Source organism: Salmo salar, chromosome ssa05 (assembly GCF_905237065.1).
Source record: "Salmo salar chromosome ssa05, Ssal_v3.1, whole genome shotgun sequence".
In the NCBI taxonomy this organism is placed as follows: Eukaryota; Metazoa; Chordata; class Actinopteri; order Salmoniformes; family Salmonidae; genus Salmo; species Salmo salar.
Window position 1 is genome coordinate 47,930,046 of NC_059446.1, and position 22,418 is coordinate 47,952,463.

Sequence of the window (22,418 nt, forward strand, 5' to 3'; positions counted from 1 at the left end):
TGATGTCTTCACTATTATTCTACAATGTAGAAAATAGCAAAAGTAAAGAAAAACCCTTGAATGAGTTGGTGTGTACAAACTTTTGACTGGTACTGTAAATAACATTCACTCTCTAAATGATATGTCATTTGCAAGTGGGTGCTCTTACAGGATACAGTTTTCTTCCCCACCATCTTGTGGCTACTCTTAGTGGTACAGTATATTGACATTCCATTTCACCTGTTGTTCAAACACAATTTGATAATTATATAATTTCTGATAAATTAGCATAATTTCAATACTGTTTACTCATTCAATTATGCTGCAAAGCAATATGTAGGCAAATATGTTATTACTATTTTATATATTATACTGTACATATGAAAGTAACCAACTCCACTTATTCATAAATATTTATAGACATTTTAGCTGCTCTTTTGAAATGTCAGAGCGAAACCCACAAATGACAAATTGTTTTTTGGTCTTTAACTTATCTAGAAAAATGAATTATATTATTCCCTGAAGCTCAAACTGAAGACCAAACGGTGACAATAAAACCTCAGAAGTTGGGGCTTGAGATATTAACAATAAATATGTGTTAACTGAAATGGGTTGCATGATAAGCTTTCATACTGTATTTCTGATTTGTTCTGTGGTCTTTGCAGATTTAAATAGAATATTAAAAAAAAATGTAAGATGCATTTTTGTTGTCTGTGAAATTCATAAAAGGCTGCTGCATATCCTCAGCACCATTGAATTACCTGTGTTCAACCAGGACAGATTAAATGACACTGCCATCAATCTGGAGACTCTCAACCCCTGCCTCTTACAGAAATGTTTTCAACTCCCATTAATTTATCATTATTATTTTTAAAATGTAAACTTTATTTAACTAGGCAAGTCAGTTAAGAACAAATTCTTATTTACAATGACGGCCTACCCCGGCCAAACCCGGACGACACTGGGCCAATTGTGCGCCACCCTATGGGACTCCCAATCACGGCCGGATGTGATACAGCCTGGAATTGAACCAGGAACTGTAGTGACGCCTCTTGCAATGAGATGCAGTGCCTTAGACCGCTGTGCCACTCGGGAGCCCATCTTAAAAAGTCAATTATAAATCGTAAGTATTCATTTTTGTAAAATTACTCATTGCTAAACATTATAACCCCTCATAGACAAATGTGGTCTGCAACATCGTCATTGGAGCTGGGCCACATCAGCAGAACTGGAATAGAAAACAAATTAATATTAGAAAATGTATAGATTATTTATGTCTGTGGACCATTGTTATGCCTCAGAGACACCACTGTATGTGCTGGGCTTTATCTGAACTGGTGAGGGAACTGTCTCACCTTCCAGCGGTTCCCGCACTCGTTACACAGAACAAAAGTAGTCATAGGCTCATCAGCGCTGCGGGTCTGCATCTACACACACACACACACACACACACACACACACACACACACACACCCGCACACACACCAAGAAATAAGAAGGCAGCTTTCATTCAACAGCACAGGCTGTCTCCACTGTATCTCACTGTGTGAACTGGAACTGGTAGAGCGAACAAAATAAAACTGATATTGGGTCAGTATGTAGAGCATATGTATGTTTTCAGTGCAGTGAGCCGTGCGTATCTGTTTAAGTAAAATACAATATATACTTGGTAATAAGCAGAATAGGGTGTGTATGCAGAGTATGGTATGTTTACCTGGTTGTAGGTGCAGTTCTTTTTGCTGCACTTGCTGCACTGAAACAGGTCAGAAATGGTACCACTGGTTTTGGACAGCTGGTGTTCCCTAATGGCCTCCTTAGTCAGATTGTTCCTCAACTGCTTCAGCTCATCACTAGCCATCTCCTAGATTAGAGATAGATTAGATAGATAGATATAGTTGAAGTCAGAAGTTTACATACACCTTAGCCAACTACATTTCAACTCAGTTTTTCACAATTCCTGACATTTAATCCCAGTAAAAATTCCCTGTCTTAGGTCAATTAGGATCACCACTTTATTTTAAGAATGAGAAATGTCAGAATAATAGTATAGAGAATGATTTACTTCTGCTTTTATTTCCTTCATCACATTCCCAGTGGGTAAGAAGTTTACATACACTCAATTAGTATTTGGTAGCATTGCCTTTAAATTGTTTAACTTGGGTCAAACGTCTCAGGTAGCCATCCACAAGCTTCCCACAATAAGCTGGGTGAATTTTGGCCCATTCCTCCTGACAGAGCTGGTGTAACTGAGTCAGATTTGTAGGCCTCCTTGCTCGAACACACTTTTTCAGTTCTGCCCCCAACTTTCTATGGGATTGAGGTCAGGGCTTTGTGATGGCCACTCTAATATCTTGACTTTGTTGTCCTTAAGCCATTTTGACACAACTTTGGAAGTATGCTTGGGGTCATTGTGCATTTGGAAGACACATTTGCGACCAAGCTTTAACTTCCTGACTGATGTCTTGAGATGTTGCTTCAATATAGCCACATAATTTTCCTCCTTCATGATGCCATCTATTTGTGAAGTGCAGCAAAGCACCCCCACAACATGATGCTGCCACCCCCGTGCTTCACGATTGGGATGGTGTTCTTCGGCTTGCAAGCTTCACCCTTTTTCCTCCAAACATAACAATGGTCATTATGGCCAAACCGTTCTATTTTTGTTTCATCAGACCAGAGGACATTTCTCCAAAAAGTACGCTCTTTTGTCCCCATGTGCAGTTGCAAACCATAGTCTTGTTTTTTTATGACGGTTTTGGAGCAGTGGCTTCTTCCTTGCTGAGCGGCCTTTCAGGTTATGTGAATACAGGACTCATTTTACTGTGGATATAGAAACTTTTGTACTGGTTTCCTCCAGCATCTTCACAAGGTCCTTTGCTGTGGTTCTGGGATTGATTTGCACTTTTTGCACAAGTATGTTCATCTCTAGGAGACAAAACGTGTCTCCTTCCTGAACGGTATGACGGCTGCGTGGTCCCATAGTGTTTATACTTGCGTACTATTGTTTGTACAGATGAATGTGGTACCTTCAGGCGTTTGGAAATTGCTCCCAAGGATGAACCAGACTTGTGGAGGTCTACAATTTTTTTTCTGAGGTCTTGGCTGATTTCTTTTGATTTTCCCATGATGTCAAGCAAAGAGGCACTGAATGTGAAGGTAGGCCTTGAAATACATCCACAGGTACACCTCCAATTGACTCAAATGATGTCAATTAGCCTATCAGAAGCTTCTAAAGCCATGCCATCATTTTCTGGAATTTTCCATGCTGTTTAAAGGCACAGTCAACTTAGTGTATATAAACTTCTGACCCACTGGAATTGTGATACAGTGAATTATAAGTGAAATAATCTGTTTGTAAAAAATTGTTGGAAAAATTACTTGTGTCATGCACAAAGTAGATGTCCTAACCAACTTGGCAAAACTATAGTTTATTAACAAGAAATGTGTGGAGTGGTTGAAAAACTAGTTTTAATGACTCCAACCTAAGTGTATGTAAACGTCCGACTTCAAATGTAGATAGATAGACAAAATCTCTGAGGGAAATTTGTCAACTCTACTCAATATTTTGGTAGGTGTTTGACTTTCTTGATTCTCTCTCTTTGGTACGACATCTTTGGAATATGTTAGAGGCAGGGGTGGGTCATGGGTTGATATGACAGAAGTTTACCGTACCTCAGCAGACATGATGGCAAAGCGTCTCAGCTCGATGCCTCCAGCCAGGACGTTCCTCCGCAGTCCAGGGTTTTTGGGGTCCTTCAGGTTGCTGATGCGGCTCCGCACCCTGTTTTTATACTTCATATCTGTGGATCCCATCTCCGTGTAAATATGTGCAGCGGAGGATAGTTAAGGAAGCTTTCATCACCGTCTGACTGAAATATCTAACGGTGACAATAAAAGAACAAACAAATATAACATTTGTTATATTCAAAGCCAAGAGAGCAAATGGCAGCTCTGCAAACACACTGCAACCTAAAACCAACCCAAATTGGTAAAATACTTCAGAAACACATGCAGATTTAAAAGGATATGATCTTCAATCTCTGCTGCCATGGAGTCACAGTTTGTCCCAAATTCTTTGAAGTTGTCTGAGGAGATAAAACTGAGGGTATTACGTTTCCTCCTTTTCATCTACAAAATCTATCAAGCTGTGTGTAATGTAACCATTAGTAATTTCCATACTGTACGGTATGTGTGAATGAATGTGCATTGAATGAGTCACTTTATGTGTAGATTGATCTCTTTTATCTCTGTGAGTCATTCAGTTAGTGGCTGGTCTTTTCCCCACCATCTGTACGTAGAGCAGCAGCCAGCATCTCGATGCACTTGTCCCTGATGGTTTCTCCAGTGGCAAGGCAAGGGGACAGGGGAACCCCTGCTGAGCTGAAGGAGGGGGACATGGGACTGGTGGGGGTGGTGGGGATCTTTGGCATCTCTGGTTTCCCTCTCCTGGTCATCGTATACACAAGCCAGACAGCATATACGTCAATCACGAGTTTAAAATCTGATCCATATTTATTTCAGTAGTACAGTAGATAGTATTTTCCAGTTAAAAAGGGTACCGTTCAATACTGTCCGTTGAGGACTTTCTCTGCAGAGGGCCAGGGTGAGAGGACTTGGAGCCATGAAATTCTTTCCTGAAACAAACACAGAGACAGAAAAAGCAAGGGAGTGAACTAACATCCTTATCTTAATGTGCTCCATTATGCAAAGTAAATAAAAAGGCCTTAATGAAGCAGTAAAATAAATAAGAAAAGGAAATTTGCTTTTCTATCTGCATAAGAAAGGCGCCCTCTTACGTCTCACTAGAGAGCTTCTTAGCTGAGGGTGAGTTGCTAGTCTTGGAATCCACAGAGTCCCTCCTAAAGAGAGGTAGTAAATGAGGAATGATTTGAAAGCGAGAAAAGGGGGTTACTACCCACTGATTGATTCAATGTAATTTCAACAAATAAAATAAAAAATCCATGTGACAACTTTGTCAAAAATGTGTAAAAAGTACACCTTTTTTTCATCCAAATTTTAACTAAAATGCAATGACATGGCTCGCTTGCAGTGGTGTAAAGTACTTGAAGGAAAACTCCACCCCAAAATGTGTCTTTTAGTATTTGTTTCATTAGTCCATTGTTGATATAGTCCCAAAATATCTTGCATATCAACAATCAAGTTTTCAAGATACGAAACTTCAAAATACAGAAATCTGGCCCATATGATCCATTTTGCATCATATGACGCTGCGTTCCACATCATATGACACAAAATGCATCATACAGGCCAGATTGGTTTCAGAATAGAGCAATTTAGAATAGAGCAAATACAGAACTTTCAAAATTGCTGTATTTTGAAAGTTGCAAAACGCAGCATCATATGATGCAAAAACCATCATACGGGCTAGATTTCTTAGTCCATTGTTGATGTAGACCCAAAATAGTTTGTATGTCAGCAATCAACATTTCAAGATGCCAGATTGTTGTATTTTTCAAGATACGTATCTTGAAAACTTGATTTTGAGTTTTCCTTTAAGTAAAAATACATAAGTAGTTTTTTGGTGGTATTTATACTTTACTATTTATACACTGAACAAAAATATAAATGCAACAATTAAAAATATTTTACTGAGTTACAGTTCATCTAAGGAAATCTGTCAATTGAAATGAATAAATTAGGCCCTAATATATGGATTTCACATGACTAGGAATACAGATACGCATCTGTTGGTCACATATACCTTAAAAAAAAAAAATGTTGGGGAATGGATCAGAAAACAATTCCGTATCTGGTGTGGCAATCATTTGCTTCATGCAGCAGGACACATCTCCTTCGCATAGAGTTGATTGCGGCCTGTGGAATGTTGTGTGGCCTGTGGAATGTTGTCCCACTCCTCTTCAATGGCTGTGTGAAGTTGCTGGATATTGGCGGGAAATGGAACCCGCTTTCGTACACGTCGATCCAGAGCATCCCAAACATACTCAAATGGGTGACATGTCTGGTGAGTATGTAGGCCAAGGAAAAACTGGGACATTTTCAGCTTCCAGGAATTGTGTACAGATCCTTGCAACATGGGGCCGTGCATTATCATGCTGAAACATGAGGTGATGGCGGCAGATGAATGGCACGACATAGGCCTCAGGATCTCGTCACGGTCATCGATAAAATGCAATTGTGTTCGTTGTCCGTAGCTTGTGCCTGCCCATACCATAACCCCACCACCACCACCACGGGGCACTCTGTTCACAACGTTGACATCAGCAAACCACTCGCCCACACAATGCCATACACGCTGTCTGCCATCTGCCCGGTACAGTTGAAACCGGAATTCAGCCGTGAAGGGCACACTTCTCCAGCGTGCCAGTGACCATCGAAGGTGAGCATTTGCCACTGAAGTCAGTTACGATGCCGAACTGCAGTAAGGTGAAGACCTTGGTGAGGACGACGAGCCACAGATGAGCTCCCCTGAGACAGTTTCTGTGCAGTAATTTTTCCTTTGTGCAAACCCACAGTTTAATCAGCTGTCCGGGTGGCTGGTCTCAGACAATCCTGCAGGTGAAGAAGCCAGATGTGGAGGTCCTGAGCTCACATGGTGAGACTTGGTCTGTGGTAATGAGGCTAGTTTGTTGTACTGCCAAATTCTCTAAAATGACTTGAGGTGGCTTATAGTAGAAAAATGAACATTCAATTATCTGGCAACAGCTCTGGTGGACATTCCTGCAGTCAGCATGCCAACTGCACACTCCCTCAAAACCTCAGACATCTGTGGCATTGTGTTATGTGACAAAACTGCATATTTTAGAGTGGCCTTCAATTGTCCCCAGCACAAGGTGCACCTGTGTAATGATCATTACTTATTGATATGCCACATGTCAAGAGGGTGGATTATCTTGGCAAAGGAGAAATGCTCACTAACAGGGATGTAAACAAATTTGCGCACAAAATTTGAGGGAAATAAGCTTTTTGTGTGTATGGAACATTTCTGGGATCTTTTATTTCAGCTCATGAAACATGGGGCCAACACTTTACATGTTGCTTTTATATTTTTGTTAAGTATATTTTTGGCAACTTGTAATCCACTACATCCCTAAAGAAAATAAGCACTTTTAACATACATTTTCCCTGGTACCAAAAAGTACTTGCTCAGGCAGAACAGAATGATGGTCCAATTCACACACTTATAATGCGTTGTCATCCCTACTGCCTCTGATCTGGTGGACTAACTAAATACAAATACTGCATTTTGTAAATGATGTGAGTGTTGGAGTGTGCCCCCATCTGTCCATAAAATAAAATAAATCTACTAGCATTTACTTAAGTATGACAATTGAGTACTTTTCCCACCACTTTTCGCTTGTAATGTAGATTTCATATTGATGTCACGTTATTTGGCTATTCAATCGAATGTCAATTAAAACTAGTTGCTGACGGATGTACTTTGCCCACTGGGTATTAAGGCATTTAGCAGTAATGACCAGAGAAGTGTCAGTCATAGTATTGAATCTGAATGAGAGCCAGTACCTACCTGTCTGATTTGGAGTCAGTCGAATGACGTTTCACAGAATGGCTGGGCTTGGAGTCAGTGGAGTCCTTTCTACAACAACACGAGAGAGAGGAAAACATGTCATCTTGTGACACTGCTGTCGGTTCATCTGAGTGAGTGTTAGATGTTGAGTGACGAGGTAAAGCTTTAAATGATATCCTGTTTTTACTTTCATTTGACCATTTTGCTACTACTACTCCCAACTGATCAGCAACAGCAGTGGTAACTCCCAGGTACTGTTGTCTACTGTGAGCAAGCTCCTTAAACCTGTGAACAACTCTGCTACCTAAGCCTCCCCAGAACGGTGCAATCAATACCTTTGTTTCTTCCAAAGCAAAATTGAAAACATCAATGACACCAGCCTGTCCTCTCCAGCCCCTATAGTTGATCTACACAGTCCTACGCTCCCCGAGTCAAGGTTCTCAAAGTTCACCACAGTCACTGCAGCTGATGTAACCAAGCTGGTTAGAACAATGAGGCTCACCACTTGCTCACTTGACCCTATCCCCACCTCATTTGTCAAGACCTAGTTACCTGCTCTGGAGCCTTTTTTTCACAGAAAATCATTAACAAGTCCCTCACCACTGGATGTGTCCCTCCACAGCTCAAACTCGCCACAGTCACACCAGTACTTAAAAAGCCTGGATCTGACCCTGACAACCTCCAGAACTACAGGCCTATCTCCAACCTGCCCTTCCTGAGTAAGGTCCTCGAACGTGCTATGTCTAGCCAACTCCAACAACATCTTGCCATTCACAACCTACTTGAGCCCTTCCAGTCTGGTTTCAAACACAGAGACTGCCTTGGTAAGGGTCACCAATGACCTCCTCATGAATGCGGACTCTGGGGCTGCCAGCATCCTCATACTGCTGGACCTCAGTGCAGCATTTAACACGGTCAGCCATGCCATTCTGCTGGACCGCATGGAGAAGCAACTGGGCCTGTCAGACACTGTCCTGGACTGGTTCAGGTCCTAAGCTCACTGATCCGCCAGGGGGTCCCTGAAGGCTCGGTCCTAGGGCAACTACTGTTTTGGATCTACATGCTGCCACTGGGAAACATGGACTGGGCTTTAACTTTTATGCTGACGACACTCAGCTGTATATCTCCACAAACACTGCATTCCTTGTCAGTTGCCTGTAGGACATCAAAGTGTGGATGCAGCGGAGTTTCCTGCAGTTAAACTTCAAAAAGACAGAGGTCGTCCTGAGTGGCACTCGCATCATCGACTAAATCAGCAGCTACAGCCTCAATATTGATGGTGTCAAGGTCCTCCCCTCCAGTGAGGTTCGCAATCTGGATGTGATATTTGACAGTCAGCGCTCGTTTGAGGCCCACATCAAAGTGTTATACTTTTACAGCCTCCAGCTGAGCAACTCATCCACACCTTTATCTTATCCCATCTGGACTATTGTAATACCCTGTTTGTTGACAAATCTGACACGTGCCTACAATATGTCCAGAACTGTGCTGCATGTGTCCTCACCCACAACTCCCCCATGAGCACATTATTATTATTATTATTTTACCTTTAGTCAGTTAAGAACAAATTCTTATTTTGAATGACAGCCTAGGAACAGTGGGTTAACTGCCTTGTTCAGGGGCAGAACGACAGATTTGTACTTTGTCAGTTCGGAGATTTGAACTTGCAACCTTGCAGTTACTAGTCCAACGCTCTAACCACTAGGCTACCCTGCCGCCATCACTCCAGTGCTGTTCAACCTCCACTGGCTCCGCAAATGCTCATGCATTGACTTTAGAATCCACACCTAACAAGTTATCCACAACTCTGGACCCAACTATCGGTCTGACCTCACACTCCCTTCGCTCTTACAGGTCCATATCCCTTCAGCAGTCCCACAGCAGACAAAAAAAACTATGGGTGGCAGGGTTTTCAGTGGTGCGGCTTCTCGGCTGTGGAACGCACTTCCAGCTTCCAGTCACTGTCAGGGCTGCAGCCTCTGGCCTTGCTTAAGGCACATCTAAATAACTGAGCTGTTCAGAAAAGCTTTCAATGACCTATGTTAATTATGTTCACCGGATCGGACGACACCTGTACATAGCATTGATTGTTTTCTGCTTTTATTATAATAATTTTTTTCAGTGCCTTGGGTGTGAGAAAAGCTTTACAAATTAAAATATTTATTTAATTATTTTCCTTCAAAGTTCACATCATACAGGTTTAAAAGTGAGGTCAATAAGTGTTTTTAGAGTGAAGTTCACTACATCCACCAATTACTGTGTATAGAATATGATCCTGCTTATGCAGACCTGTCTTTCTTGCCATCCAGACTTGGCCTTTTAGAACGTTTTGGATTGGAATCTGAGGAGTCCAGACTCTGCCTTTTAGCAGGTTTTGGTTTGGAATCTGACAAATCCTTTCTGAAACAGGAAACATTTGTATGTATGTAACATTTGCATGTATTGCAGCCATAGCTGATTGGCAAAAAGCACACAGCATTCAGGAAGCAGGCATGCTTGATCAAACAGCCTCACCAGCAGAGGGCAGACAAGATCACAAGGTGGCAAAGCACTGACAAATATGCTTTGCTGACAAATATGCCCACATATATTATTTCCCTATGAAGACCTCTGCTCCAATGAAGGGGTTAACAAACAATTCTCTAATATCACCAAATACACAACCACAACTCATGTCAGTGGGATTCAACTTCAACAAGCACATAGGCCCACGTGCAGTGTATAATTATGCATGCACCTGTGGACTATGGCTTGCCAACCTTTCTTTCTTGGCATCAACTGATGTTTTTTGGGGCACTTTGGTATCGGAGTCTTTTCTGCAAACAAAGAACGGTTAGCAGTGCTTTGCAACTGTTGTCATAATAATCTTAATCTAATTTAACAAAATTACATCATTATCATCATCCGCATTTACAGAATGTCATGATAAATACAGTGCCTTCGGAAAGTATTCAGACCCCTTGACTTTTTCCACATTTTGTTTTGTTACAGCCTTATTCTAAAATTGATTAAATAAAACAATTTCCTCAGCAATCGACACAGAGTACCCCATAACGGAAAAGCGAAAACAGGTTTTAGAAATGTTTGCAAACTTAAAAACAAAAATACCTTATTTACATAAGTATTCAGACCCTTTGCTATGAGACTCGAAATTGAGCTCAGGTGCATCCTGTTTCCATTGATCATCCTTGAGATGTTTCTACAACTTGATTGGAGTCCACCTGTGGTAAATTCAATTGATTGGACATGATTTGGAAAGGCACACACCGGTCTATATAAGGTCCTGCAGTGGACAGTGCATGTCAAAGCAAAAAACAAACCATGAGGTCAAAGGAATTGTCCGTAGAGCTCCGAGACAGGATTGTGTCGAGGCACAGATCTGGGGAAGGGTACAAAAACATTTCTGCAGCATTGAAGGTCCCCAAGAACACAGTGGCCTCCATCATTCTTAAATGGAAGAAGTTTGGAACCACCAAGACTCTCCCTAGAGCTGGCCACCCGGCCAAACTGAGCATTCGGGGGAGAAGGGCCTTGATTAGGGAGGTGACCAAGAACCCGATGTTCACTCTGACAGAGCTCACGTCTGGAGGAAACCTGGCACCATCCAGCCATTCAGCGGCAGGGACTGGGAGACTAGTCAGGATCGAGGTAAAGATGAACGAAGCAAAGTACAGAGAGATCCTTGATGAAAACCTGCCCCAGAGCACTCAGGACCTCAGACTGGGGTGAAGGTTCACCTTCTAACAGGACAACGACTCTAAGCACAAAGCCAAGACAACGCAGGAGTGGCTTCGGGACAAGTCTCTAAATGTCATTGTGTGGCCCAGTCAGAGCCCAGACTTGAACCTGATCGAACGTCTCTGGAGAGACCTGAAAATAGCTGTGCAGCGACGCTCCCATTCCAAGGATCTGCAGAGAAGACTGGGAGAAACTTCCCAAATACAGGTGTGCAAAGCTTGTAGCGTCATACCCAAAAAGACTCGAGGCTGTAATCACTGCCAAAGGTGCTTCAACAAAGTACTGAGTTAAGGGTCTGAATAAAAATGTCTAAACTCGTTTTTGCTTCATCATTATGGGGTAGATTGATGAGAGAAAAAAATTGATTTTAAAATAAGGCCGTAACCTAACAAAATGTGTAAAAAGTCAAGGGGTCTGGATACTTTCCGAAGGCACTATATAACAGGAACTATTAACTGACTGTTGAATACTATATTTATCATGATATTAGGAACATGTACTGAAAAGGCTAAACACAATTGAGCACACTCAACATGAATGAGGTAGTATGATTTACAGATCCCAGACCTATCCTTTTTCACATGGTCAGATGACGTCACCTTCAGAGAAACGGGTTTGTAATCTGACGACTCTTCTCTGGGTAGCAAACAGCAAAGAAAGTGATGTTTGAAACTTCACAAGGAAAAGCAACAAAAATGCATTGTATCGAAATGAATAGAATCCATTAAGCATATCTGTCAATAGGAGCAGTTCAATAATGTCACAGAGAACAAACATTGCCGACACTCAAAAGTAACCACACAAAAAAACAACCATGCAACATAACAGCGACCTCTCCTTTTTGACCTCCACTGACGGGCGCTTCACAGGAGGGGGAGGATGGAGATGGAGAGGAAGAGGAGCAAATGGAGCATTGGGGTCCGGAGGCTCTTTTCTAACCACAGAAATCCGTGGAGGCTCTTTTCTAAATGTAAAACATTATTTTCAAATCATCACTACTATTCATCATAACTATCAATACTATATTAGCACACTCATGTTTCAAGTTTTATTAGTCGTATATAGGGGATACACATGCACCATCCAACGAAACGCTTACTTGCAGGCAGTGGTGTAAAGTACTTAAGTAGTACTTTAAAGTATTTTTACTTAAGTAGTTTGAGGGTATCTGTACTTTACTATTTATATTTTTGACAACTGTTACTTTTACTTCACTACAATCCTAAAGAAAATTATATACTTTTTACTCCATACAGTTTCCTTGACACCCAAAAGTAATTATATTTTGAATGCTTAGCAGGACAGCAAAATGGTCCAATTCACACACTTATCAAGAGAACATCCCCGGTCATCTTTACTGCCTCTGATCTGGCAGACTCAATAAATACAATAGCTTCACATGTCTGAGTGTTGGAGTGTGCCCCTGGGTATCTGTTAAATTATTTAAAAAATTTTTTTAAATTGGTGCTGTCTGGTTTGCTTAATACAAGAGCATTTGAAATAATGTATAATTCAACTTTTGATAACTGTTTTATTTATTTAACTAGGCAAGTCAGTTGAGAACAAATTCTTATTTACAATGATGGCCTACCGGGGAACAGTGGGTTAACTGCCTTGTTCAGGGGCAGAACGACAGATTTTTACCTTGTCAGCTCGGGGATTCGATCAAGCAACATTTCGGTTACTGGCCCAACACTCTAACCACTAAGTTACCTGCCACCCCAAGTAAATATACTTAAGTATATTTTTGCAATTACATTTACTTTTGATACTTAAGTATATTTAAAACCAAATACTCAAGTAGTATTTTACTGGGTGACTTTTACATGAGTCATTTTCTATTAAAGTCTCTTTACTTTTACACAAGTATGACAATTACGTACTTTTTCCATCACTGTTTGCAGGTTGCTTCTCGACAATGCAACAACAATAAGTAATAAAAGATAAGAATACGAACGAACATAAAGTAGAATAAAATATACATTTTAGCATAAGTATAATACAGGACGCACAATTTATACTGTAGTCCAATATGTCTTATGAAATAAATCTAGATTATGAGAGAAGAGAAGCTGACTCTAACCTCTCCTTCTTGACCTCTGCTGCAGTGGGCATAGAAGGACGAGGATGAAGAGGAGGAAGCGGGGAATTAGGGTCAGGAGGAGCTTTTTTCCTAAATGAAAAACCAACAGACTAAATAATCTATTGCGATTCTGAAAACTGTATAGTCATTTTCTGTGTATCGCTGACAGTTTTCATCAAAAAAGGAAGAACATGCACATAGTTGCAATGATTTTGACTTTGCTGTGCTGTATAATGTTTAACCTATGATAACAAAACAAACAGTAAAACAGGGATTTCAGGGCAGTTTTCACTGTGTCTGATAAAACAGAGGTAGGTGATGATCGAACACAAACTATGGACCATAGTACACAACTCAGTCTATTCACAAACAGCATGCCCTCTGACCTCTCTTTCTTCACCTTCACTGAGGGACGTCTGGACGGAGGGATAGGACGAGGATGAGAAGGAGACAGAGTGTCTGAAGAATCTCTCCTGAATGGAAATCGAAATATTCAAAATGAAATCTGAGAAGAAAAAAATTATTTCCAGAACTAATACAACTAGCACAAATCGAATGATTAAGGAAAGCATGCACAATTTACCATGATCACACCGTGCACCATGCAGAAGTGGGTGCTGGGTAAGTCACTCTCCGACTCACTACCCACTGGGCACAAACTGATTTAGTTGTATTCTTTAACTTTGATTCTTGGTTGAAATGGAGAAATTAATCCAACATATCAATTATTAATTTGTAAACAAACTGGAAATAAAGCCAGACTAAGTCAGTGGCACAAAATACACATGTTGATGTTCAAATGTTGATATTTGGTTGAGTTGACAATCAAACGATTCAATATCACTTCTGCAATACAGTAAATAGCATATTTACTTGTCGACAAATTAAGGCATTTTGTTGGATTCACGTCTCCAACTAAATAAAAAAATAAAAAGTTAAAAGAATAGGATTAGGCCAGTGGCTCAGATGAAACGGTCCAAGCATTATATATATCCTTTAAATGTTGATATTTGACTGTGTTGACAACCAAACAATTCAATATGACTTTTGTAATTCAGTAAATAGCCTAGTTAAGTTAACAGTATTTATTCAACCGAGTGTTTCAAAGAGTGTTTCAAATCTACTTTGAAACAAAGGTATACACCTCACACACGGTTATGGGCTTAAAAAAAAAGAAGGCACCTGTACCATGTCAGATATATACAGTTGAAGTCAGAAGTTTACATACACTTAGGTTGGAGTCATTAAAACTCGTTTTTCAACCACTCCACACATTTCTTGTTACAAAACTATAGTTTTGGCAAGTCGGTTAGGACATCTACTTTGTGCATGACACAAGTCATTTTTACAACAATTGTTTACAGACAGATTATTTCACTTATAATTCACTGTATCACAATTCCAGTGGGTCAGAAGTTTACATACACTAAGTTGACTGTGCCTCTAAACAGCTTGCAAAATTCCAGAAAATGTCATGGCTTTAGAAGCTTCTGATAGGCTAATTGACATCATTTGAGTCAATTGGAGGTGTACCTGTGGATGTATTTCAAGGCCTACCTTCAAACTCAGTGCCTCTTTGCTTGACATTATGGGAAAATAAATCAGCCAAGACCTCAGGAAAAGAATTGGAGACCTCCACAAGTCAGGTTCATCCTTGGGAGAAATCACGTTCTGGGAGCCTGGTCTGTAGGACAGGGTAAACACAAAACAGGTGAAATACATGGCCCACTTTGTCTGGCGAGGGTTCAGTCTCCTCACTGCCCGGATGTACTCCAGATTGCGGTGGTCAGTCCAGATGAGAAAAGGGTGTCTAGCCCCCTCAAGCCAGTGTCTCCACGCCTTCAAGGCCTTGACGACAGCCAACAGCTCCCGGTCCCCCATGTCATAGTTTTGCACCGCCGGGCTGAGCTTCTTCGAGAAGGCGGCACAGGGGCAGAGCTTCGGTGGCGTATCCAAGTGCTGAGAGAGCACCGCTCCTATCCCAGCCTCGGACGCATCCACCTCCACTATGAATGCCAAAGAGGGATCCGGATGGGCCAGCACGGGAGCCGAGGTAAACAGAGCCCTCAGGTGACTAAAAGCTCTGTCCGCCTCAACCGACCACTGCAAACGCACCGGGCCCCCCTTCAGCAGTGAGGTAATGGGAGCCGCTACCTGACCAAAACCTCGGATAAACCTCCGGTAGTAGTTGGCAAACCCTAAGAACCGCTGCAACTCCTTTACCGTGGTGGGAGTCGGCCAATTACGCACGGCTGAAATGCGGTCACTCTCCATCTCCACCCCTGATGTGGAAATGCGATATCCTAGGAAGGAGACAGATTGCTGGAAAAACAAGCATTTCTCAGCCTTGACGTACAGGTCATGCTCCAACAGGCGACCAAGCACCCTGCGCACCAGGGACACATGCGCGACGTGTGTGGCGGAGTATATCAGAATGTCATCAATATACACCACTACACCCTGCACGTGCAGGTCCCGGAAAATCTCGTCTACAAAGGCTTGGAAGACTGATGGCACATTCATCAACCCGTACGGCATGACAAGATACACATAGTGCCCTGAGGTGGTACTGAAAGACGCCTTCCACTCGTCTCCCTCTCGGATACGCACCAGGTTGTAAGCGCTCCTGAGATCTAGTTTCGTGAAGAAGCTCGCCACGTGCATTGACTCAATCGCTGTGGCTATGAGTGGTAGCGGGTAGCTATACATTGATCTGATTCAGACCCCGATACTCAATACACAGGTGTAGACCTCCCTCCTTCTTCACAAAAAAGAAATTCGAGGAGGCGGGTGAAGTGGAGGACCAAATGTACCCCTGACGCAGGGATTCGGAGACATATGTTTCCATAGCCTCCGTCTCCGCCTGTGAGAGGAGATACACGTGCCTCCTGGGAAGTGCAGCGTCTACCAGGAGATTTATCGCGCAATCGCCCCGTCGATGGGGTGGTAATTGAGTCGCCTTCTTTTTAGAGAAGGCGAGAGCCAAATCGGCATATTCAGGGAGAATGCGCATGGTGGAGAGCTGGTCTGGACTCTCCACCGTAGTAGCACCAACGGAAACCCCTAAACACCTCCCTGAGCACTCCAGCGACCACCCCGTGAGAGCCCTCTGTGGCCAAGAAACAGTGGGGTCATGACAAACTAACCAGGGTAGGCCTAGCACCATGGGAAACGCAGGAGAGTCAATAAGGTAGAGACTAATTCTCTCCCCCCCTGCGTCACCATGCCCAGAGTAGTGGTGGCCTCCCTGATCAAACCTGACCCTAATGGTCGACTATCTAAGGCGTGAACGGGGAAGGGCACAGCCACGGGAACAATGGGGATCCCTAAACTATAAGCGAACGCTCCATCTATAAAGATCCCAGCTGTGCCTGAATCGACGAGCGCCTTATGCTGGGAATGTGGGGAAAACTCAGAAAAGGTAACATAGACAAACATATAAGCAACAGAGGACTCTGGGTGAGAATGGTGCCGGCTCACCTGGGGTGACGCCAGAGCGCCCTGTCTGTTACCTCGATCCCCAGAGGAACCAACTCGGTACCGACTGGCAGTGTGACCTCTGCGGCCACAGATGGTGCACGAGCTGGAACCCCCTCCGGTCTCCCTGCGCACCGCCCCTCCCAGCTCCATAAGTATCGGAGAGGGGGTGCGGGGGGATGGAACCACCAGACCCTGATCTGAAAGTCCGCGGGTAGCCAGCAGGTTGTCCAGCCGGATGGACAGGTCCACCAGCTGGTCAAACATAAGGGTGGTGTCTCTGCAGGCCAACTCCCGAGAGCGTCCTAGCGCAGACTGCAGCGGTAATGGTCGATCAGGGCCCTGTCGTTCCATCATGCGCCGGCAGCCAGGGTTCCTCGTCTCCTGACTTAGATGGAAGAGGCGCTCACCCGCCGCTCGACCCTCGGGCGGATGATCGAAGACTGCCTGGAAACCGCGTGTGATCTCCTCAAACTGGTCCAACGCCGCATCTCCCTCTCTCCATACAGTGTTGGCCCACTCGAGGGCTTTCCTGGTGAGGCACGAGACGAGTGCGGACACCCTCTCACGACCCGACAGAGCCGGGTGGATGGTGGCCAGGTATAGGTCCAGTTGGAGAAGGTACCCCTGGCAGTTCGCAGCCTTCCCGTTGTATTTCTGGTGCATTGAGAGACGAAATCCCACTGGAACCAGGATGAAGAGGGGCGCTCAGTGGAGACCCCGGTTGTGCTGGTGGAGGCGCTGGAAGAACTCCCTGTCTCTCCCAGCGGTCCATTGTCTGGACAACGCGGTCCATGACGGTGCCAAGATGTTGGAGCATTGCTGCGTGCTCCTCCACCCCTAATTCCGTGGTACCTGCTCCTGCTGACTACATCGTAGTGGTCCGTAATTCTGTCAGGGGTGCGTACTGGCGGCAGAGAAGTCAGACACAGGAGAGCAAAACTGTGTTTCAAACGGCTCAGTTTAATCATCAAAACCCACTGGATACAGAACAATGAAAATAAATGGGTACATAACCCGACGCACACCAGAACATAACGTGCACAAGCACTGACAACAAACAATTACGGACAAGGACATGGGGGGGAACAGAGGGTTAAATACACAACATGTAATTGACGGAATTGGAACCAGGTGTGATGGAAGACAAGACAAAACCAATGGAAAATGAAAAGTGGATCGGCGATGGCTAGAAAGTCGGTGATGTCGACCGCCGACGCACGAACAAGGAGAGGGACCGATTTCGGCGGAAGTCGTGACAGAGGCCTACAAACCTGACTCGGTTACACCAGCTCTGTCAGGAGGAATGGGCCAAAATTTACCCAACATATTGTGGGAAGCTTGTGGAAGGCTACCCGAAATGTTTGACCCAAGTTAAACAATTTAAAGGCAATGTTACCAAATACTAATTGAGTGTATGTAAACTTCTGAACCACTGGGAATGTGACGAAAGAAATAAAAGCTGAAATAAATCATTCTCTCTACTATTATTCTGACATTTCACATTCTTAAAATAAAGTGGTGATCCTAACTGACCTAAAACAGGGAATTTTTTACTGGGATTAAATATCAGGAATTGTGAAAAACTGAGTTTAAATGTATTTGGCTAAGGTGTATGTAAACCTCCGACTTCAACTGTAGATGTATAAAATGTATAAAAATGTGTAGTTTGCATCCCAATATTACATCACAGAAGACTGAAATATAACAAACCCGTTTGACATAGAAACACCGGATATATAATTCTATTTGTTTATTAATGATGAAAAATATTAATAACATTCCACCCATTCCACCGAGGGCTACGATGAGTAACACATCTATGGCCACATGTTGAGGTTAGCCTACTGTTACTATAAATGTCTTCTTATGTAATCATAGAAAGTGTGCATGTTCAAGAAAGCGTGCAAAGGTTGCAGTTCTGTGGAGGTCTTCACAATTGCTATAATAATCTGTGCAGAATCTCTACAGCATTGAACACTTGCACTATGTACTTTTAATGTTATCTCAACTGCAATCCAGGTAATTTGGTAGTGCAATTAGATGAAGCACAGTGATAAAACATTAAGTATGAATACCTGACATTGTTTTCCCCTTTTGAACTTTGTTGTGCTTTTAAAATGGTTGAAAGCACACTGATAACACATTTAAATGAGAACTAAATCAATAATCTAACATTGTTTTCCCACTGGAATTGAGATATGCTTTTAGATGGTTGCAAGCATAGTGATAACGCATTAGTAATTCAACAAACTTCCGGCTGACTTTTTGAGTGGGTGAATAAAGGTTGAAATCTCATGGATCAATGTCTCCACCAAATATTACCCACATTTCCACGTTGAAATTACGTGATGTGCCCAGTGGTATGCTGTACGAACAACTCAGTTAAACAACAAGGTTAGTGTGCAATCCATCTCAAGGGCTTCCAATATAAACATCTCAAACTATACCCTTATATCTGTACAAACCACTCATTCGGTAAATCACCAAAGCATCTGAAAGTAATACAGTCTTCTCAGAAAAGTTCCATGCATTGACACCAGAGTATCTATCCATCCTGACCTCTCTCTCTCCTTCTTCACCTCTTTTTTCACCCCTTTATTCACCTCCGCAGACATACGTCTGACAAGGGGAGGAAGACGGGGTGGTCGGGGGGGCCGAGGAGGAGAGTAACAAGAGGGGTAAAGATCATCCAAGACGCTTCTCCTGAAAACACAACACATCCCTGAGGCCCAGCCCTTGTCCTCTCTAGACTGTATGGAATCAAATTAACAGAGGCACCTCTCACCTCTCAAACCCTTGTCTGTGGTTTTCCTCAGGTCTCTCTTGTGGGGGTTCATACATTGGTATCTCCTTCCTGCATTCCTCTGTGTGTCTTTCCTTTCTCAGTTCATCTTTGTAACTCTCCCTTCTGGGTTCGTCTGTGTGGCTCTCATTCTTGGGTTCTTGCACATGTCTTTCTTTTCTGGATTTTTCGAAGTGTCTCTCCTTTTTGGGTTCTTTTAAGTGTTCTACATGTCTTTCTTTTCTGGCATCTTCTGTATGTTTTCCATTTTTGGATTGTTCTGCATGCCGTTTGTTTTTGAATGCCTCTGTGTATCGCTCCTTTTTAAGGTCAACAGCTCTCTCGTCTTTTTTATGTTCAACATTGTGCTTCTCTTTTCGCCGTTTGTCAGAGTATTCTTTCTTTTCAGATTCAGGATCTGAATCAGAAACATCCAGCCTCTTGTGACTATAGCAAAAAAACACAGACCACACCAGATACCGCATCTTCCCCTTTTCTATGTTTACATTTTTGCCTTCACACGCAGGCAATGGTTTGAGTGAGTGTGTATGTATGCACCTACCTGGTGTCTTTCTCTAAGGGGGACCTGACTGGGAACCCTGTGGATTTGTTGGAGTCAACCCCATTCTTCATCTCATTGGGCCTCTCAGTACTCTGAGTACGTGCAGCATCTAGGGGGCAAAGAGGGTTGAAAATGATGTCTCTACATACTGTAAAACACAACTCCAGACAGCTCCACTTTCTAAAAAACAGTCTCCTACAATCCTACCCAACAGTCTCTTCCAGTCCTTGATGAGGATCTTGGCCAGGGAAACGACCTCGTCGTCTGTGCAGTGCTTCCTGATTCCATTCACAGACATGCCGATCCTCGTTTCCTATTCAGCGGAGAGAATGGTTTGTGGCATGTGATCCTTGAAATAATGAGTTTACACTTTTATAATGAGTTCACACATCATTTGGAGTAGGCATAACTATATAATCCATTCCCTGTTTGTGGGGAAATTGCACTGACTGCACTGTATTCCCCATGCATTTGATAATATTTAATGTTGAATGTAGAAGTAGCCTAAAATATTGAACTTCTGTACACCTAAATAATACATAACAGGTGAGTGGGATATTCCTGTTGCAGGTCCTCTACCTGCAGAAGTTTCAGCGTCATGTTGAAGCCCTTCAGTTCATTCAGCAGGTCCAGGGCACCCTCCTATGTACACAAACATGGAGATGATGGTATTAGAAGTTGTAGCCAACAGGGAGAGGAGCAGAAATATTTATTTTCATTACATATATAGTACCAGGGGTGCAACTTTCACTGGGGACGGGGGAGATATGACCCCCCTCATTCTGAAATAGCATTTTTGTTACCCCCCAGTTTTATCATTGCATTGTGATGACGACTCAGTGGTCGGGTAGGCTGTTTGGTGGTTTTAACCAGCTGGATTTAGGACCGTGCGGAGACAACAGAGCGTGCGAACAGAGGCAGCTGTTGTATGTGTGTGTTGTGCTTTTTTTCCTGAGTTGTAAAAGCAAGCAGAGCAGAAACTGGCTACTCTTTATTTGACTGATGTAGCTGGCAAGGTAACTGCTGTTTGACTTAACAGAAAAAAAGTATTTATTACCAGAGCTGAGATAGTACTGTAACTGACATGTAATGTTAGCTAATGTTTCATCCCCTCTCGACTTAAGTTCTGTCTGAAGTGAATGAACTAATTTAGCTAGCTTGCTAGCTACCTAGCTAGCTAGTAGCTACCACAGCCAGTTCAGCCAAGCTACCTGTCAGGTAGCAATATCTAACAGCTGTTGGGCAGAAATGTTTTGTAGCTTTTGTTTTGTCTCGTTTCAACAGAAGTAAATTAACTTGGCTCGTTTTTCGCCAGTTGATGTACCATTAGAGCCAGCCAAAAGTTGGCTAACGTTAAGATATTATTTTTCCCCAACAGTCAGTATACAGTAGCAATGAAACGTTATTGATATGTCAGTTTCCCTAGGTAATTCCCTACTTTTCACACTGACAATAATAAACAGCTCTAGAGGCTTCACTGTCATGGTGCAGTTAGTACACAACACTATTCTCATCATGTCTTAGCAGTATCAGATGGTGACAGGTGACAGGGAACCAGGGAAGACCAGTCTAGGGAGCTCAGGTGAATTTTGCAGTATATTATAACAATCAATGAATGAATACAAAGTTCCATCTTGAGTTCATGGGTAGTCTACATTCTGGGATCTGGGAATAATGGTAATTTAAATTATTGAACAATTGATTCTATTCTTGGATAATATAATGTATGAATGTACACCAAGGTAATTGTTTGTCATGCCTCATCTGAGCAGTATCAAATGGTGACAGGGGTCTCAGCAAAGTCAGGCAACCAGGGAAGACCAGTCTGTGACGGCACTGAAGTGAACTTTTGCAGATGCAACATTTTTTTTACACAAAAGGTACAAGAACAAATGTACCTACTTCAGACATCCCCTAAAATATATTTTACTAACAAATTCCAAGAATCCTTAAATAATATAATGTCAACTTGGAAAATCATCAATCAACTGTTGAATAACAAAAAGTAATCTACAACTATCCCATCTCAATTTATTGTTGGAAATAAGACTTATAGTGATCCTGATTTAATGTGATTTTAATAACTTTTTTTGTTAATGTGGGTTCCTCTATCTCAAAGAAAATAGAGAAAACTGATGGAAATCCCTTGGATGATATTAAGGGACATTTCCCTTCTCCGTTTTAGTTTGATCCTCCTGATATAATGGAGGTAATTGGTAACTTAAAGATATCAGCAGCAGGTCATGATGAGATTGGTGCCTCTGGTGAAATCAGTGTCTTCCTCGAT

The 22,418-nt window shown here is 42.6% G+C and overlaps 1 protein-coding gene across 24 annotated transcripts in view; it reads right to left on the bottom strand.

Moving 5' to 3' along the window:
- LOC106605011 (transcription elongation factor A protein 3) overlaps nucleotides 1-22,418 on the bottom strand; it is a 35,299-nt gene continuing 12,881 nt past the window's right edge. For 2 of the 24 annotated variants that reach the window (XM_014200212.2, XM_045718291.1), the window contains 20 exons: nucleotides 20,711-20,773; nucleotides 20,339-20,444; nucleotides 20,132-20,240; nucleotides 19,573-20,016; nucleotides 19,347-19,490; nucleotides 13,694-13,780; nucleotides 13,308-13,397; nucleotides 12,057-12,188; nucleotides 11,792-11,860; nucleotides 10,246-10,302; nucleotides 9,776-9,886; nucleotides 7,487-7,555; nucleotides 4,776-4,838; nucleotides 4,539-4,613; nucleotides 4,265-4,425; nucleotides 4,008-4,064; nucleotides 3,652-3,806; nucleotides 1,694-1,840; nucleotides 1,335-1,406; nucleotides 2-1,207 (listed from right to left, as the gene is read on the bottom strand). In XM_014200212.2, coding sequence (XP_014055687.2) covers nucleotides 1,199-1,207; nucleotides 1,335-1,406; nucleotides 1,694-1,840; nucleotides 3,652-3,806; nucleotides 4,008-4,064; nucleotides 4,265-4,425; nucleotides 4,539-4,613; nucleotides 4,776-4,838; nucleotides 7,487-7,555; nucleotides 9,776-9,886; nucleotides 10,246-10,302; nucleotides 11,792-11,860; nucleotides 12,057-12,188; nucleotides 13,308-13,397; nucleotides 13,694-13,780; nucleotides 19,347-19,490; nucleotides 19,573-20,016; nucleotides 20,132-20,240; nucleotides 20,339-20,444; nucleotides 20,711-20,773 — 2,220 coding nt within the window. In that variant the 3' untranslated portion in view covers nucleotides 2-1,198. Of the gene's footprint in view, nucleotides 1,208-1,334; nucleotides 1,407-1,693; nucleotides 1,841-3,651; nucleotides 3,807-4,007; nucleotides 4,065-4,264; nucleotides 4,426-4,538; nucleotides 4,614-4,775; nucleotides 4,839-7,486; nucleotides 7,556-9,775; nucleotides 9,887-10,245; nucleotides 10,303-11,791; nucleotides 11,861-12,056; nucleotides 12,189-13,307; nucleotides 13,398-13,693; nucleotides 13,781-19,346; nucleotides 19,491-19,572; nucleotides 20,017-20,131; nucleotides 20,241-20,338; nucleotides 20,445-20,710; nucleotides 20,774-22,418 lie in introns of all 24 variants that reach the window. The other 22 variants (XM_014200214.2, XM_014200219.2, XM_014200215.2 and 19 more) reach the window with 22 other exon arrangements.